At 34.2% G+C, this 15,586-nt stretch overlaps 2 protein-coding genes, 1 long non-coding RNA gene and 2 other non-coding genes across 7 annotated transcripts; 3 read left to right on the forward strand and 2 right to left on the reverse strand.

The window, feature by feature from the left end:
• Positions 1–1,504: 1,504 nt before the first annotated feature.
• On the forward strand, positions 1,505–5,746 carry LOC122537680. Of its 2 annotated transcripts, XR_006308677.1 has the most exons (4): positions 3,474–3,959; positions 4,134–4,448; positions 4,661–4,854; positions 5,032–5,746. It is a non-coding gene; the product is annotated as an uncharacterized LOC122537680 (long non-coding RNA). The 2 variants fall into 2 exon arrangements; XR_006308676.1 differs by lacking the exon at positions 3,474–3,959 and adding an exon at positions 1,505–2,951 and having other exon boundaries at positions 4,134–4,854.
• A 93-nt stretch (positions 5,747–5,839) lies between these two features.
• Positions 5,840–6,837, reverse strand: LOC122537683 (A-kinase anchor protein 14-like). Its single transcript, XM_043671058.1, has 4 exons — positions 6,492–6,837; positions 6,282–6,428; positions 6,021–6,206; positions 5,840–5,959 (listed from the first exon to the last, which is right to left on the reverse strand). Exons 1-4 carry the CDS (start codon positions 6,633–6,635, stop codon positions 5,840–5,842), a joined length of 597 nt encoding a protein of 198 aa, XP_043526993.1. The 5' UTR covers positions 6,636–6,837.
• A 36-nt stretch (positions 6,838–6,873) lies between these two features.
• LOC122537682 (protein furry-like) lies at positions 6,874–14,920 on the reverse strand. 2 transcript variants are annotated; one of them, XM_043671057.1, is made up of 21 exons: positions 14,762–14,920; positions 14,562–14,696; positions 14,221–14,489; positions 14,027–14,153; positions 13,756–13,946; positions 12,970–13,610; positions 12,726–12,891; positions 12,351–12,660; positions 11,964–12,267; positions 11,075–11,583; positions 10,683–10,991; positions 10,391–10,559; positions 9,752–9,924; positions 9,610–9,684; positions 8,818–8,991; positions 8,596–8,733; positions 8,348–8,517; positions 8,077–8,269; positions 7,756–8,013; positions 7,181–7,682; positions 6,874–7,108 (listed from the first exon to the last, which is right to left on the reverse strand). In XM_043671057.1, exons 1-21 carry the CDS (start codon positions 14,849–14,851, stop codon positions 6,945–6,947), a joined length of 5,067 nt encoding a protein of 1,688 aa, XP_043526992.1. In that variant the 5' UTR covers positions 14,852–14,920; the 3' UTR covers positions 6,874–6,944. The 2 variants fall into 2 exon arrangements, with proteins under 2 accessions (XP_043526992.1, XP_043526991.1); XM_043671056.1 differs by having other exon boundaries at positions 8,336–8,517.
• An 87-nt stretch (positions 14,921–15,007) lies between these two features.
• On the forward strand, positions 15,008–15,080 carry Trnaa-ugc. Its single transcript has one exon. It is a non-coding gene; the product is annotated as a tRNA-Ala (tRNA).
• Positions 15,081–15,480: 400 nt separating this feature from the next.
• On the forward strand, positions 15,481–15,553 carry Trnaa-agc. The gene has a single exon. It is a non-coding gene; the product is annotated as a tRNA-Ala (tRNA).
• Positions 15,554–15,586: the final 33 nt, after the last annotated feature.

Consider the following 15,586-nt stretch of genomic DNA (forward strand, 5'->3'; position numbering starts at 1 on the left):
GATTTTTTTTCTTTCAGTGCCATCGTCCAGACGGTTCTAAGGAGGAGATGAAAAAAATGAAAAAAAATGAAGGGGACGGAAAAAGAGGAAGTGGACTAGACGATGAAGGGGCTGAGGTCGTAGTCCTGAACAGTTTGCCAGATTCATGGAGTCCTCTATACATTTATAATCGAAATTGCAAAGAGGAATTACTTCAGGATAAATTAATAAAATTACATATAATATGTCATATATTCAACATGATAATTAAAGAAGAGACGATCTGAAGAAGAAATGAAAGAAAAGAAAATAATTATAATCGATATCTATATTCATATTACATGAAAATTATGAAAATTTTGGTAGGTGTGTTTAAAGATCTAGCGAATATGTTGTCCTCACTCAAACGTTCGTTCATGGAAAAGCTGTAGGAGGGGTTAAAGGGCAGGAGGGTCGCAGACACCGAGTCACCAGTGGCAACGGGCACGCGACCGACACGCGCCCTTCTTCCGTCTCTCTCTTTCCTATCTTCCCCTTCTTCCACGCTTCTTTTTCTACCGCAGCTTCCCTTTACACGCGCATGCATTCATCTGTTATATGTGATTATCTTGAGTTTACGTATGTGTATGAGATGAAAGTGTTCTGTCACATAATTTAACATAGCATAATTTGGAAATTAGTCGAGAAATGTTTGCTATTACTATGCAAAATAGTCATGGACGTTATGATGTTCTTGATGTCGAGGCTGGTGGTAATTATTTAAATATTATTTAATCTATAAACAGATTATAATATTAGTTACTTAAGTTAAATTTAAGCTTTATAAAAAGACATATTTACATAAAATATATATAATTTTAACGATCAATTTGTGAGCCAGGTTGTTCCTGATGTCATAAAAAAAAAATATATATGTTTCAAGTGACGTTTTGCATCTGCTTGCCTTATACATGTAACTAAGTTCATTCAGATTTCCTCTTTCCAGTGGCCCATTGAAGAATCCAGGCGGAAGGAGATACTCGTATAATTACTTTATCATGATTCTCTAGCAGTTTCTACAACGATTAATGTATAGCGTGGGAAGTAAACTTTTTATTACACAGAAACTACAGAAAAGAGAGACATATAATTTTCTTGTATAATTATTATTTAATAACGAAGTGAGAAGTATCTTTCGCAATTTACGTTACTTGAAAACATTATTGTTTGAAAATTCCACGAAGAATGATTAAGGTCGATGAAGACGAAAATGTGATCTGTTGTCGTAACGAGGGAAATCGGACATCTCTAAGTATAGCTCGTATTTGCATGCAGATCAGGGACGGATCGTATCGGGTTGCCAAGCTGGTACAACGCATGAAGTCTACAAGGTTTGTAATACAAAATGTTTAATCTATTTTTTTCATCTAATGCAATTACAATGCAATTTTATAAATAAGAAACGTTATTATCGATATTGATGTTAAAATCATTTTGTTCACCTTTAAAATTTAGATATAAGTATTCTTTCAAGAATATTATATTTTTTTATTCTTACATCTGTATAAAAAGATTTCATTTATGATTATATGAGCAATCATTCAATAATACTTCGATGACGATTACAAACTTGACAACGCTTGGAAAGAAGCGCCGACCAAATTTCTTTTTTTGATTTGGGAATACTGATTTCAAACTTTTTTGAGAAATCTTTGTTACTGTTATGAGAATTTATTTAAGATTACAATATTTTATATGAAATTGATCTTTAGAATCGGTTTGTCATCATTGTTCGATGATGTTAAAGGATTAAGTAGGATTTGCCAACGAGGAAAAAGAGAGGCCGTGCCAAGAGCGTTTAATGACACCTTTATGTAAGACATCTTGTGACATTAGTAAAAGAAATGACTTTTATTTTGTTTGTAAACATACAACAATGTACAATAGAAGAGAAAGATAACATGTTGTTAATATAAGAAAATATGAAGAATTAAACAACGAAAATGCTGTCAACTACAAGGGAAGAATGGTCGAAGAAGAATGTGAGTAAAATTCAATAATAATGAAAGAAGATAAATTAGATGCATCTAGCAGTTTGGATGAGCATAAATTCACAAAGTTGAAACTTTGATCATTTTGCAAACTCCTGACTGACTACCAATGATTAACCATTTATAATTACGAGGATACTTGGCACGTGATGCAGCATTTATAGATCGCGCCTCGATTTAATCGTTGTAGTTTCAATTATTTTTCTGGCTACTTGTCATCAGAAGCGTGGATCCGTGAATCCAGTCGATGCCAACAATCGAAAAATAGATCCAAACGCAACCTGTTCGAAATAGTTGGCGTAAAACCTGTAACGTTTAATGTCAGCACATTGAACACATAGATCGGTATTGGAATACCGACATTATGGTCAGCATTTGAATACAAAATACGACACAAGTTAAATGACTACTCGTGACGAACGAGTTAACGTGTTTATTATTTCAGATGACTTCTATCAATAGATTGATCGAGTTTTGAACGGTAAGATCGTACTATTCAATGATTAACAGCTAATCTCAAAGATATTCAACCCTCCGATAGAAATTGACCATATTAATCGTAGTATTTTTGACAAGAATTTGCAGGTGGTAGATTTCTGCGATTCACAGGACAAATGGAGATCATGCTCGAAGGTATCTAAGCTAAAGGGAAGGAAATCTAATTATAGAAGTCGTTGTACCGCGTGCTGAAAGTGGTGGAGGGTGTGAGTACGGGTGCACGAATGAGAATTGGTTGCATTGGGCGACCATAAAATGCAGGCTGCATCCGCTTGCCGCAGATGTACTTGAAATGGAGCTCCAGTACCACGACCAAAAGGATCTCTCGTTTTGAGATTCTGTGCCCTACCAGATATCGAGGACAATGAACTTGAAGTCTACACGATAGAAACAGATTCCATGGATTCTTGTTTTACAGAAGATCGATCGCGAAAGGAATAGATGGTCCGTTACTCTAAACTAATTTCAATTTGATTACTTCCAGATATCTAAATACACTTTCACTTCTGTCCTGTTGCTACAATAATGTAAAAGAAAAATGATAATCAAAATGGTAACTAGTCGTCTATTGTTAAATAATTAGACTTAAAAGTTACAAGCAAGCAAGAAAATCAACAATAATGAAACTAACTATCTTTGCAATAACTATAATTGGAATAGTTTTAACTAGAATTTAAGACAAGTAATTATCTTATCACAATTATTAGCTGTGTATATAATAATTGTCCTATCACAAGTACTATCAAGTAGGACAAGTTCATTATAGTGTTCATTCATATAGGAGCCATGTGGTTTCTTCATCCATCCTGTGTGATACTTCCTGTTTGATAAAGAAGATCAAACGTCCATTACTGAAACTTCATAAAGCAACGAACGTTGCTCGTGAATAAATAATTTTTGTTCATTTGTAATTTTATGAATGATCAGAAAAGAAAAACGTAATATATTCCAGTAAAAGCAATATATCGCCATTATGTTTATAAAGTGGAACAAAAATCAAACTACTTGTATCATAATTTTATACACATTAACTATTTCTTATAGGTGTCACATTTAACGTCAATCTTACCCGTACGAATGAATTGGTCACCCAACTACACCAGCTGTGACATTTCGCACATGATCGACTCGTACTGTTCGGACCATGATTATTATTGTTTTCTCCATCTTTTTTCTTCCTCTGAAAGCAGCCGCGCGCGTGCTCGTAACGTGGCCATGTAAGGGCTAGGCGGGGGTGCTGGTTGCTAATTTTAGTACGTCTCCAGGGTTCCTGGAGTCGTCAGCGAATCGGCAGCTGGTGATTCAAAACGTAGCCTTGCACGTGGGTACGTGTCTTACCGTTCACGCGCGACGGACATCCCCCTTCTTGTTTCTCCTCTCTTCGAAGGAGGTCGACATGTCCACCCAGTTCGTTCCAGATGTGTGCTGTAACCAATGTCATGCGATATATTAGTAACATTGCTGGATACTAAACAAATAATTTCGAGATCATTTTGTTCGCTTCATTGGAGACTGGATTGAAAAAGATTTAATTTTGTTCATTAAAAGAAGAGAATATTCATGTTTTTCAACGTACTTAATTATTCAAAGATATTCTTTAATCTTGTTACTATCTGGTTTCTTCAGCCCTTGAAATCAGAAGGCAGAGATGAAAGAGAAAGGGAGAAGGAGAAAGAAGAAACGCGTGTGTCTCTTTGAGAAGGAGTTAAAGAAGAAACGGAGGAGAGGTAAACGAGATCTGGCGGCGGCTGGTGCAGCGGATGTTTGAAGCTGCTGAAAGTGAGGCGGTGGTTCCTTACGCGTTCTTTCTTCGTCTTTCCTGCTGCGTTTCCTTCATCAGTTAGCCACGATCGCGGTAAAACACGGCCCGCGGAGGAAGCACCTCGGCGGATGTGATGTTTAGGACATGGCCCGGACAAAAAACTCTTTCTGTATAAATAGGTAACAGTGGTTGGTCTTGGCATTGTTATTTAATTTTTGACCCACATATTTGATTGTTTACGAAAGCGCATATTTCCTTCTTTTTTTCTTGCACTCTTTTTTCTTTCTTCTTTTATAGCAATGTTGTATGGCTTTTGTATAAAAAGGATAATTACGTGTATCAATGAAAAATGAATGTTTTGTTGTTTCGTTTCTTTTGGTTGGATGGCAAGAAGATAATAGTCCTAATGAAGCTGCAAATGCATTAGTAACACGATCACTGTAAAGAACCGCAACACTTGTTGGCCTGTTTCCACTTGGGTTTCGGAAGCCAAATCTTTTCTGACCTGCAACCTGCTGGGTCAAAAGAATACGATCCTCTTTGCTAGTGGTTTGAGTCATGTTATAGCAACAAGAAAAAACAATGGTAAAGCTCTACAAATTAATAATTTTTAAGTTGATTAATTTCTTAATATACATACTATTATGGTGCTATTAAAAATGATTATTATTAGACATCAATGGAAGAAATATAATATAAGTATGACATATAAAATGTAAATATTTCTAGAATGTGAATGCTGATAAATATTATTTAATTTAGTGATACTCGGCGCGTGAATTAAGTCAGATATGCTCGACACGTGGTTGTCGATATTCCAGGCTCCTGCCGAGAAACACAGACCTCCCAGTGTCATCCGACCACCATGTGTACGCGAGTCCGATGAAATCCCTCTCAGGTTTTGAAATTATCTTCTATTTGTCGTGGTATTACCGAAACCGAATGATATGTTAAAAAAAAAAAAAAAAAAAAAAAAAACAGAAAGAAACCGTCCGAAAGACCAACGCACGGTTACACCTCCTTGGTGTACTCGATGGAAATTTAAATAGATTCTTTCGAAGCGACAAGTGCTCTGCATATATGTACTCTGTGGGAGAGTCTGATATCTTTTTTGTAAAAGGATAATATAAAAAATGGTGAAGGACATCTGAGAATTGATAAGAATAGATCGACGTTGGTGGAAGTTGAAAATTCTAAACATTATATTATAATAATAAAATTAATGTTGATCAGTAGTTGCAAGCGGTGTAAGTCAAGCTGAAAACAACTGCTGTAGTTGTATTTTCCTTTGCGGTTGTCACCTGCTCTTACTGCTTGACCAATTGATGTAAACCGACGTCTGCCACCACCAGTGTGCACCAGGCCTGTACTCATTTTGGACGAATATGACACCCTTACTTTTACGATACTTTGCATATGCCTCTTAAACTCGTTATTGTTTATCTTTGCTAAACGCTTTACGTGTTCAAATGTAAATTAAATTGTAATTGCAAAATATATTTAAACCAAAATCAATTGAACTTTAAGAATAATATATAGCGATCATATAGTGAAAAATAATTCATGTATATTAAAAATTGAAAGTCTTGAACATCATTGTTTTCATATCTAATATATCATAAAGCCATTTAGGTCTGAAAATCATATTTAAAGTATGTGTAAACTGATGTCCTTCGAAAACGTATGAAACCTAAGGACAAGTAAATGTATAACATTAAATTTGATTGTTATACGTAGTAAAAATGACTCACATCGACGGGAAAATGAGATGGATAAATGTGACTTGTTGCTATATAGAAGTGTACACTGACTGTGACTTGAGGTTCAGGATATGCTGGGGTAGGTACACTCCAAAGAACTTGATACATATAAATTTCAACACAATTTTTACGTCGAAGGCCCATAAAATTAACATGGAACATCCAATCTTTCAAAGCCTACAGGAACACTGAATAAAAATATTCATCTAAAGATTTATTATAAATAAAAACTTCGAACTATCAAAATCTTACTGATAATGCATTCCATGATTCCATTTCATTTATCACAATTTCTAATCCGTTTCGTGCATTAAAGCAACCACAGACAGGCCATTTGTTACCGAAGAAACCTAATTTTCGGGTAGTCATACCAGTTACATCATCAAAAGTAAGTTCACCCTGTTAAATTTTATATTTGAAAATTTCAACATTATAAAATGGAAAGAATTTTTTTTTACAAACCAAGTTATCAATTATTTTGAATGCATTTAGCATTATATGATTGACGAATCTTTTGATGGAGTCTGTTATAGTACGATGACATTGATACAACTGATCATCTGATTCACGACGAATACTATATACTGAATGTTTATGTAAAAGCATATTTATGGATATGAAAATTGTAGAACGAGATATTTTTTTCGAGTTTTCAAAAATTTATTTCGCCGAACTTATACACATCATTATGTTTGTGTTAAAAAAAGGAACGACAAAATCGACAATTTCGTGCTTCCGCTCGTGCGTGTTTTTTTCTAACATTTATGACGATTATTTCGCGATATACATACATACATACGTCTATGGTTGTATACAATATATATGAATAAAATGCACGGTATAATTAAATTATATGAAGACTTGAATTTAGACAAATAACTGTCTACAATATAATATAACATTAAAATTTATAAATTAACAGTCATTTTTCGTATTATTAGGATGATCATGTTGACCTCGTACTGCTTTTGTTGAAGCTTCTAAGCCTGTAACAGCCGCTAAAACTTGAAATAAACTTTCCATTAGTCTACTAAATATTTCTGACATTTCATCGTCCTTTCGTGTAACCACAAAAATATCTGAAAAATATTCGACAATTTTAAATGACACATCTATTTTAAGATAATTTAATGCATGATTCAATATATTACCAGATCTATCTTGTCCTAAGTATTTGCAATACATATTAACAGCAGTCGTTACATCATCATCATCATGAAAAGGATCTCCTGGCCATTGAGCTCTATGCAGTCTTACAGCTTCAAGAGCAGGACACCATCGTGCGTTTCTAAGTAGTTCTGCAACACGAGCAACTTCTTCCACGGCACCAGTGCCGGGCAAAGGACTAGGACTAGGCGTTGGAGTCGGTGTTCCTCTTTCACTCTCTGTACTTTCTTCCAGTGCTCTACTCAAAGCAATTTTCATATTCGCAATTTCTGCGGATATGTCTTGAAGCGGAATCTGTACGTTTCTTGCAGCGCTTATGAGAGTTGCTAGCATCTTATTTGAAGCTTCGATTAATAATAATAATTGAAGATGAAGTTTATAGAGTGCTCTGCCTAGGTCTAACAGTATCTCTTCAAGACCTGCCTCTGTTGTGTGACTGCCACCTAATGCTTGGAGTTTTGCAGCTGCTTTGGCTGCTTCCAAACACTGTCGAAGATATATTAGTAATAATTATATGTAATAATATATTTAATAATATATTTAATAAATAATTACTTACTTCAGTAGCATGATCTTTTTTATCAAGAAATGTTTCAAGATGTTCTTGAATTTCTAACATTCCAAATCGCAATGATTCATTTAATCTTTGATTTGCGAAAATAGCAATCGAGAACCAAATTAAAGGTGGTTCAGCTTTTGAACTAAGTAATTCTGCATGACTAGATAAATGATAGCCTAATTGAGTGGAAGCAGGACTGCCGTTACACAATAAGGCACTAGCTTCTCTTGTAAGGGTAACCGATTTACTGCTTACATCCTGATAATAAGTAAGATATTATAATCGGTATTAAGATATAACTTAAATAAATAATATGGTTACCCGTAGTATTCTGCTCAATAACTGGAAAAAATCTAAAGTATTGTAAAGAGACTGAGTGATTAAATTTTGGATCTGTTGCCGCCAAATTTCTTCTGCGTCATCTCTTGCAACTTGTCTAAAAGGCATCAACGCTGATAAATTTGGTGATGCATTACAAGGTGTTACATCTCCTAAATCTCCTGCGCTAGAGCCACTGTACATGAAACATGAACAAACATCAATAGAACGCAATTTTTTTTTTGTTTAATAAGAAACTTACGATGTGTCAGACCTTGTTGAAGAGTCATGACGTGTACGACTAGGTATTAAAGATAAGGAAGATGGTGGGAACATTCCAGGGATATTATTAACTTCCTGTCCTGTTCCAGATCCGCCAGGTACTTCATCTAATGGTGATTCTGAACCAGCTTCATCATCTGACGATTCTTCCGCAACGCCACGCTATAATTTTGATATTACATATTCAATTGTTCTTATTAGTTTATTTAAATTATTGAAAAAAAATCTTTATTTATTTACTCGACTGGTGTGTTTACTAGATGACTGAGTCTTCTCACTTAAACTTTCTTCAAATTGTCTTAGACTTGGTTCTCTTTCTTCTCCTTCGCTAAGAGGACGGCGTCTTACTCCCCAATTGAAATTATCGGTACTTTCACCCTATAATACATAAATGACATTTTTTTTAATCTTTACGTCAGCAATATATAGATAAATGTATTTACATTTAAAATAAATACTCACCTCAACGCTTTCACTTTCATATTCAAGAAAATCGAAGTCTTTAAATACGCCAAATTGTTCGTCGTCTCTTCTAGATCCTCCACTTAAATCATTATTTGCACCAGAAACTTCTTCTGTTGAAGAAGCCATAGATGATTGTCTTTCCATTAGATCCGAACTTTGACTGAATATCACCTGTATTACAAATATTTACCATTAGTTAATAAAAAGGAACATTATAGCCTTTATCAGATATATTTTAATTTTTGTCTTTACTATGTGACAATGCTGTGAATTTTAGCGATTATTGTGCATGTACGTGTTGAATACCGAATTTTTCATATATCTCATTTCAACTGATATAGCCATAACTGCAATGATGCACATGTACATTGTACGTTATATCCTGATACGCCATTTTTCATACAATTAACATGCTACACAAAAATCTACTGTACATAGATAACCCTACAAATATTAGAACAACTTTTTTTCATTTATAAAATTTTGTGCAAGTTACATATTTGCACGAAGCATATTAAAGCGTGAATATAGTTGTATTGATAGGACATCACATATGAAAATAAATAAATATTTTCTTAATCTGTTTGTACGAGTGCAAACTGCATTTAAAAAAACCTGTTACCTTGCTATATAATGTCATTGAACTAATGTGTTCATCCTAAAAAGGGGTACATAACCAGAGTCAGTTGAAATAAATGATTTTTAATGGAAAACTATTGGAAAGAAATATATAACACAAACAAGTTTTTTTTTTTTAAAAAAACAATTTTCTATCCAATATAAACTTACAGATGGACTCTTTGGTAATCCAACTCGTTGACCGCATGTTGTTAGAAGATTTACCAAACATTCTCTAACGCGACCCTGAAATATAAATTTTATCAAATACTGCTTTCATCTATTTCATATTATTTAATAATTTCTATCTAACCTGTGACATCCATGGTCTTTTCCAACCAGAAACCGCATTACTGTCAGCTGGTGAAAGAGATAATGAACATCGAGGAGAGCTGAGTGATTTTTCTTCGACGCCTTGACGTATTAACCATCGTCTACCGATTACCGGTGTTTGTGATAAATCAAACGTGAAATCCATAGTCCTCCCTATTTACGAACAACGTATTAATTAAATTTCATAGTAAAGAACTTAAGATTAAAGTTAAAAAAAATTAATACGACACTAAATAATATAATTTAACAAATACTTTTTACCTTTTCTAAAAAAAATATATTTGAAAGTTGGAAAAAGATAGATAGTGTTTAAGGTATCAAATAAAGTATAAAGTAGAAATTAAGAAATAGAAGAACAGAATAAATTTAGGACCATTTAAAGCAAGCTATGTATATGATATTAATAGAATTTAATTTTAATTAAAAAAATAGTAATTATATTTCGCAATTTATAATTTATTATTATTATTATTATTATTTTTGTCGCAACCTGAACATCATCAGATAAGCAATCCATGCAGTAAGCGTGTTCCGCATTGTAAGAGGAAAAATAAAGCTTAATTTTTAGCATTCACATCCATGCAAAGTATTATTTATATGTTAAAGAGTAACATTTTACCAGGTAATTCTTTTTTTGTGAACATCTCGGTATCAGTGAAACTTGGATGAGGAGATGCTATTGAAGATTCCCAAGATGATCCATGCACTGACGTAGGTGGTGCTACTAATGTAGACGATCTTGTTACTACTAGCTTCAATATTTTAAGAGCTTCTTTCCAATGAGGACCCTAGCATTAAATTATTACAAATTATAATCATTATAAATCAATTACATGTAATAAGAATACATAAGATATATTATATAAGAATGTTATTTCATTACCCTGTTTGAAATGGATTTTCAATCATACCTCAACATATTTTGAAATCACTCTCAGAAGTTCAGTGTTGATTGGTTGCGCTGCTTGCGAAGCTAAATCAACATAATGTAACATACAGTGTATAATACTGAGCACAGGTAATGCCACACTTCCTGGACCTTTCTCTAATACTTCAACTAGGAAAGCAAGCATATTAAAACTCAGATGAGCATATGTATCATATAAATATTTAACAACACATTTAGTCCACTGAAAACTTTCTTTACTAAAAGTACGTCGACTGTATAACGTCATGACAGTACCCAAGTTTTCTAATTTCTTTCCTTTTTCGGCACTCACCTATAAATGAAAATATATTGCAATCCTACTTATAAATAGAAGTATATGTATATGAATTCATTATGATATAAAGCAATACTTACTTGTGCAATATTTTCTGCACTTCTAATACACAATTCATTAGCATCTTCATAATTTAAAAGCATATAGGGGAGTAGTGATACAACATTCATCGGAAATGCGAGACTTTGAGTAGGATCGACAACTGGCAAATCCAATAATGGAGTAAACTGAGATAATAATGTTACGACGGGTTCATATGTATTGGGACTAGTACATCCTTTTAATAATAATGCATGTACACCAGGGAACGAATTCCATCTTAGTTGTTGTTGTAATTTTTCAACTTTATCTCTAGCATCTGGTCGATCTAAAGGCAATCTATGAAGTACGCGACTAAGTAGTCTCAATGCCAAAAGAAATTCATGCTCATAGTCTGATTCAAGTAAAGACACTGATAACCAAAATAGTTGCGCCAAAATAGTCATTTTATCATCTTGTGTTGCTGAATCACCCAATAATTTTAAAGATTGAGCTGATCTTGATCGCGAAAGATTAGAATTGGGATATTTATTACATCTGTTATCTAATTCTATAAAAAAAACATTAATTATATTATAATTTATCAACAAACTAGTTATTAACTCTCACGTAGCCGACATCGGGTCACAGTTGACTCAGAACTTGATGTTATATATGTATAAACAATGATAATAAACCAAATGTGCCAAATGTTTACGATTTATATGCAAAGAACATGCAATAAAATACAATAACGTTGTATGTACGCAGTCGACATAAATAAAAAATATGTTTATAAAATTTTACATTTTTTAAACAAACTTTTCTCTTCCCCATATTATAAACATTATTAGATAACATCCTGTACCAAAAAGTTAGGTGCAAAGCAAGTATAGTAAAAATTCAGCTATGGGTCAAAAGTGACCAGTTGTGGCTTGAAATGCCACAAACCTTTTATTTCACTTGCTACTGAGTTACCGCCACTTGATTTTTTCATGCAGTAACTGACTGAGTAACTAGTACTTCTTGTATGACCACCTTGATTTAAGTGAGAGAACATATATGGACCTGTTGGATATCCATTACCTCCTCCTGGACTTCGTTTTCCTCCAATTAATCCACCCGAAGCTGGATCTTTATTATTTAGATTTGGAGTAGATTTGAATATTTCCTTCATAAAATCTAAAGGTCGGAAATCGGATTCTAGCGAATCGACAGCTGCTTCAAGTGTTAATAATAATTCAGTCACATACCCCTATTACAAACAAACAAATTAAAATTATTATAAAAATATTCATAAATGTTTATATTTATAAAAAAAGAAGACACATCGTGCACCTGCATATCTTCTCCTTGCTCGGCAACTGTTTCTACTAATCTAGACAAAATATCAGATAACATTCGAGATGTAATAGGAACTCGTAATGCTCTAAATACTTGAAGAGATCTTCCTGCATAATGTCTAGATGAACAAGATAGGCCTAATTGTAATGCAGTTTGCGCCCAACGTTGACTAACCAGAGCGTGGGGTAAGGAATCTCTAAAAACTCTTAATACATGTCGCAATAATACTGTTAATTGTTCAGCACTGCGAACCCACCATACTTTGGCAGTCATGTCTTCATAGTTCCATAATGGTTGATTTATACTACAAAAAAAAAGCTTTAAATTTTATAGAAATATTCTCATAAATATGACTTTTTATAAACATACCGAGAAGCCAAAAAATTGATCAAAGATTTAATTACATCTTGGATAGGCATATTCGGACCTGGTTGTGGACCAACCCAGTTATTTGCATCTTCTGGTGTGACAATAACAGGTGGTACTGTATTCGCTGAATTTGATGTTGGAGGCCAATTGTTGCATGTTGATGATTCTATGAAATCAATATTATCGTATTAGTTTCTTATATCATCAATAATATATAGAGTTGTAGAAAATATTAACTCCTCACCATATGCATGAGAATTCGAATAATCTTTGTTATAGTTGTCCATAACTGATTGATTCATGTGATTCATCGATAATGGAGGAGTAGATGTTGAGTTAGGAATAGGCGAATGAATAGGTGTTCCATTATTAGAAGATGGAAACGGTGGTGGAGGAGGTGGAGGTGGTGGCGGTGGAGGTGTTGCATTGAATATGGAGGATTCGGGTGGCGGGGGTGGTGGAGGTGGTGGTGGTGGAGGAGGAGGTGGAGGAGGAGGAGAAGAAGACGGTGGTGGCGGTGATGATGACGGGGGTGGCGTTGTAGGAGGTGGTGCTGGAGGTGGGCCGTACAGATAACTGTCAAATTCTGGATCAACCTCAGTGAAGTTGTGCTCGAGTATTGGTAAAGCAGGAGTAGAGAGACCTAAGCCCAATTGTTCAGTTTTTGATGCTAATAGTACCCGTGCTACGCCGAGATGATCTCGATGATCCCCGAGAACAACCAACAGATTTAATAAAAGACAACGACAATGATCCCTTACAAGAGGTCTTGAATGGTCCAAGCCAAGGAAAACTATATGCAACATTAAAGGAACATGGATAGCCCAGTCAAGTTGTATGCCATCGACAACAACGTCAGTCAGCAACATAACGGCAATGTTGCATCTGAAATTTATAATCATATCATTCAATATGAACAGAGATGTTTTGAGTATTCTATAAGATGATTTTTCTTTTTAAATAAAAATCTCTATCTATAAAAACCACTCTAACATACAAATTAGGTATAACTATATGTAATATTTATTACCTATGGAATCCACTTATAGGCTGTGAACTATCTGGTAAGTACTCCGTCAAAGGAGCAAAATATCCACCGTACTCAGGCATTGGTAAAGGATGTGGCTGTGGAATATCGAACTTTTCTCCACTGCATGAAATTTTGCCATTTACTCCTACGGATCCGTTCCGTGTGCCGTAACAAGATTCGTCTGTAGTCAACTGAAATCAAATATGAAACACAAGTAAAAGAAAATCGTAGATTGGATCGGAATATAAAATCGATAAAGAAGTTAATGAACCTCGGCTTCTGTTGTAGGAGTGGACAAATCATCCGGAAGAACTGGCGGACCGCTCGCAGTCCTTGTTTTTTCCGCCCTTGGGGTTTGAAATCCAGCGAGTGCCCGTAATGCAGTATCCGATTTCGAACTATAATACAGAACATTCATGAATTAAACAAGCCATTAGAAAAATACATCTTTAATATAAATCTCACCCGGTTTTAACAGGATCTTCGCCTGAATGTCTTTTGGTATGTATGGTACCCTTTTCAACACCCAAATCACGCGGAGGATTTCCAGGATCAACAACTGGAGCATCGCTGTGAGAAGAAGCTTTTCTCATACTAGTCAATCTATAGAAAGGTGGTGTTTCAGTTCTTTCGATTAAACAATTCAATGTTTCGACTGTTTGCAATTCAGTCATCATCTCATCAACTAAACGATCTGGTCGAGCCCTTGCTAAATACAAGACAACGCGCTTCGCCTGAAATATAGAGTTAATAATTTAATAACTGGGATAAAAGCAATGAATTTCCTGATTTAAAAAATGACATACATATGGAAGAAGTTCTTGTGGCGCCATTCCTGAGACGATAATTAAATAACGAATAATTACTTTTAAATTGTTAGGCCAACAACCACATAAAGTTGCCCAAAGTTCCTCCGTCTCTTTAGGATGTTCATCCGAAAACTATATTATAAAATTTCTTTTGTTATGCTGTTATCAGTAATTACGTTACATTTTATATATGGTACCTTGGCAGTTATGTAAAATAAATTGTTCAAAACCATCTCTGTAGCTTCTGCACTACCCCAGCCCTCTCTGCGTGCTCCACCGCGTGACATATCAGTTGCATAGTACTAGTCAGACAAATATTTATTTTAATTTAATAATCTTTTTCATTTGAAAATAAAATTATGTATTTATAAAAAAATATTTTATTAACTATTTATAAAATATATTGTTCCATAATATGAGTGAATAAAGGACATAATTCAAAGGGGGACGTAGCTCAAACGGTAGAGCGCTCGCTTTGCATGCGAGAGGTACCGGGATCGATACCCGGCGTCTCCAGGATTTCATATATATGTATATATATATATTTTTTTTTTTTTTTTTTTTTTTTTTTATCAAAAGTAAATCGTACTTATATTGCAAAATGATAAAGGAAATAAATCAAAAGGAAATATAATTCATAGAATAGTACATACACTTTAAATATGAGATCGATGCCTTAGCATTTCCAGACTTTATTTTTAATGCTTATTAAAAGTGGAGCACTTTGATATTCTAACATAATATAAAAAAATTAATAAAATCAAAGGAGGTGTAACTCAAATAAACACTCACTTAGAATGCGAACAAATACTGGGATCGACGTGTCCGGTACCTCTAAAATTTTATTTCTAAATTTTTTTCAATAATTAGATCATATTGTTACATTCTAATAGTATGTGAATTAAGCAAGATTGAAGGGGGCGTAGCTCAGATGGTAGAGCGCTCGCTTAGCATGCGAGAGGTACCGGGATCGATGCCCGGCGCCTCCAAAGGATCTATTTATTTTTTTTTTTTTTTTTTTT

The sequence above is a fragment of the Frieseomelitta varia genome, unplaced genomic scaffold (genome assembly GCF_011392965.1).
Source record: "Frieseomelitta varia isolate USP_RPSP 00005682 unplaced genomic scaffold, Fvar_1.2 scaffold_924, whole genome shotgun sequence".
NCBI lineage: Eukaryota > Metazoa > Arthropoda > Insecta > Hymenoptera > Apidae > Frieseomelitta > Frieseomelitta varia.

What these genes read in the sequence shown, in the direction of transcription:
- LOC122537683 (XM_043671058.1), bottom strand. Translation starts at nt 6,635, where the DNA reads ATGCTTTTACATAAACATTCAGTATATAGTATTCGTCGTGAATCAGAT. An exon ending in TCAAAATAATTGATAACTTG is followed by an intron (nt 6,429 to 6,491) that starts GTTTGTAAAAAA and finishes AAAATTTAACAG; the next exon opens with GGTGAACTTACTTTTGATGA. An exon ending in CATCTCATTTTCCCGTCGAT is followed by an intron (nt 5,960 to 6,020) that starts GTGAGTCATTTT and finishes ACTTGTCCTTAG; the next exon opens with GTTTCATACGTTTTCGAAGG.
- LOC122537682 (XM_043671056.1), bottom strand. Translation starts at nt 14,851, where the DNA reads ATGTCACGCGGTGGAGCACGCAGAGAGGGCTGGGGTAGTGCAGAAGCT. An exon ending in TATTTTACATAACTGCCAAG is followed by an intron (nt 14,697 to 14,761) that starts GTACCATATATA and finishes TTTATAATATAG; the next exon opens with TTTTCGGATGAACATCCTAA. An exon ending in AGTAGCAAGTGAAATAAAAG is followed by an intron (nt 11,584 to 11,963) that starts GTTTGTGGCATT and finishes TTTTTTTTATAG; the next exon opens with AATTAGATAACAGATGTAAT.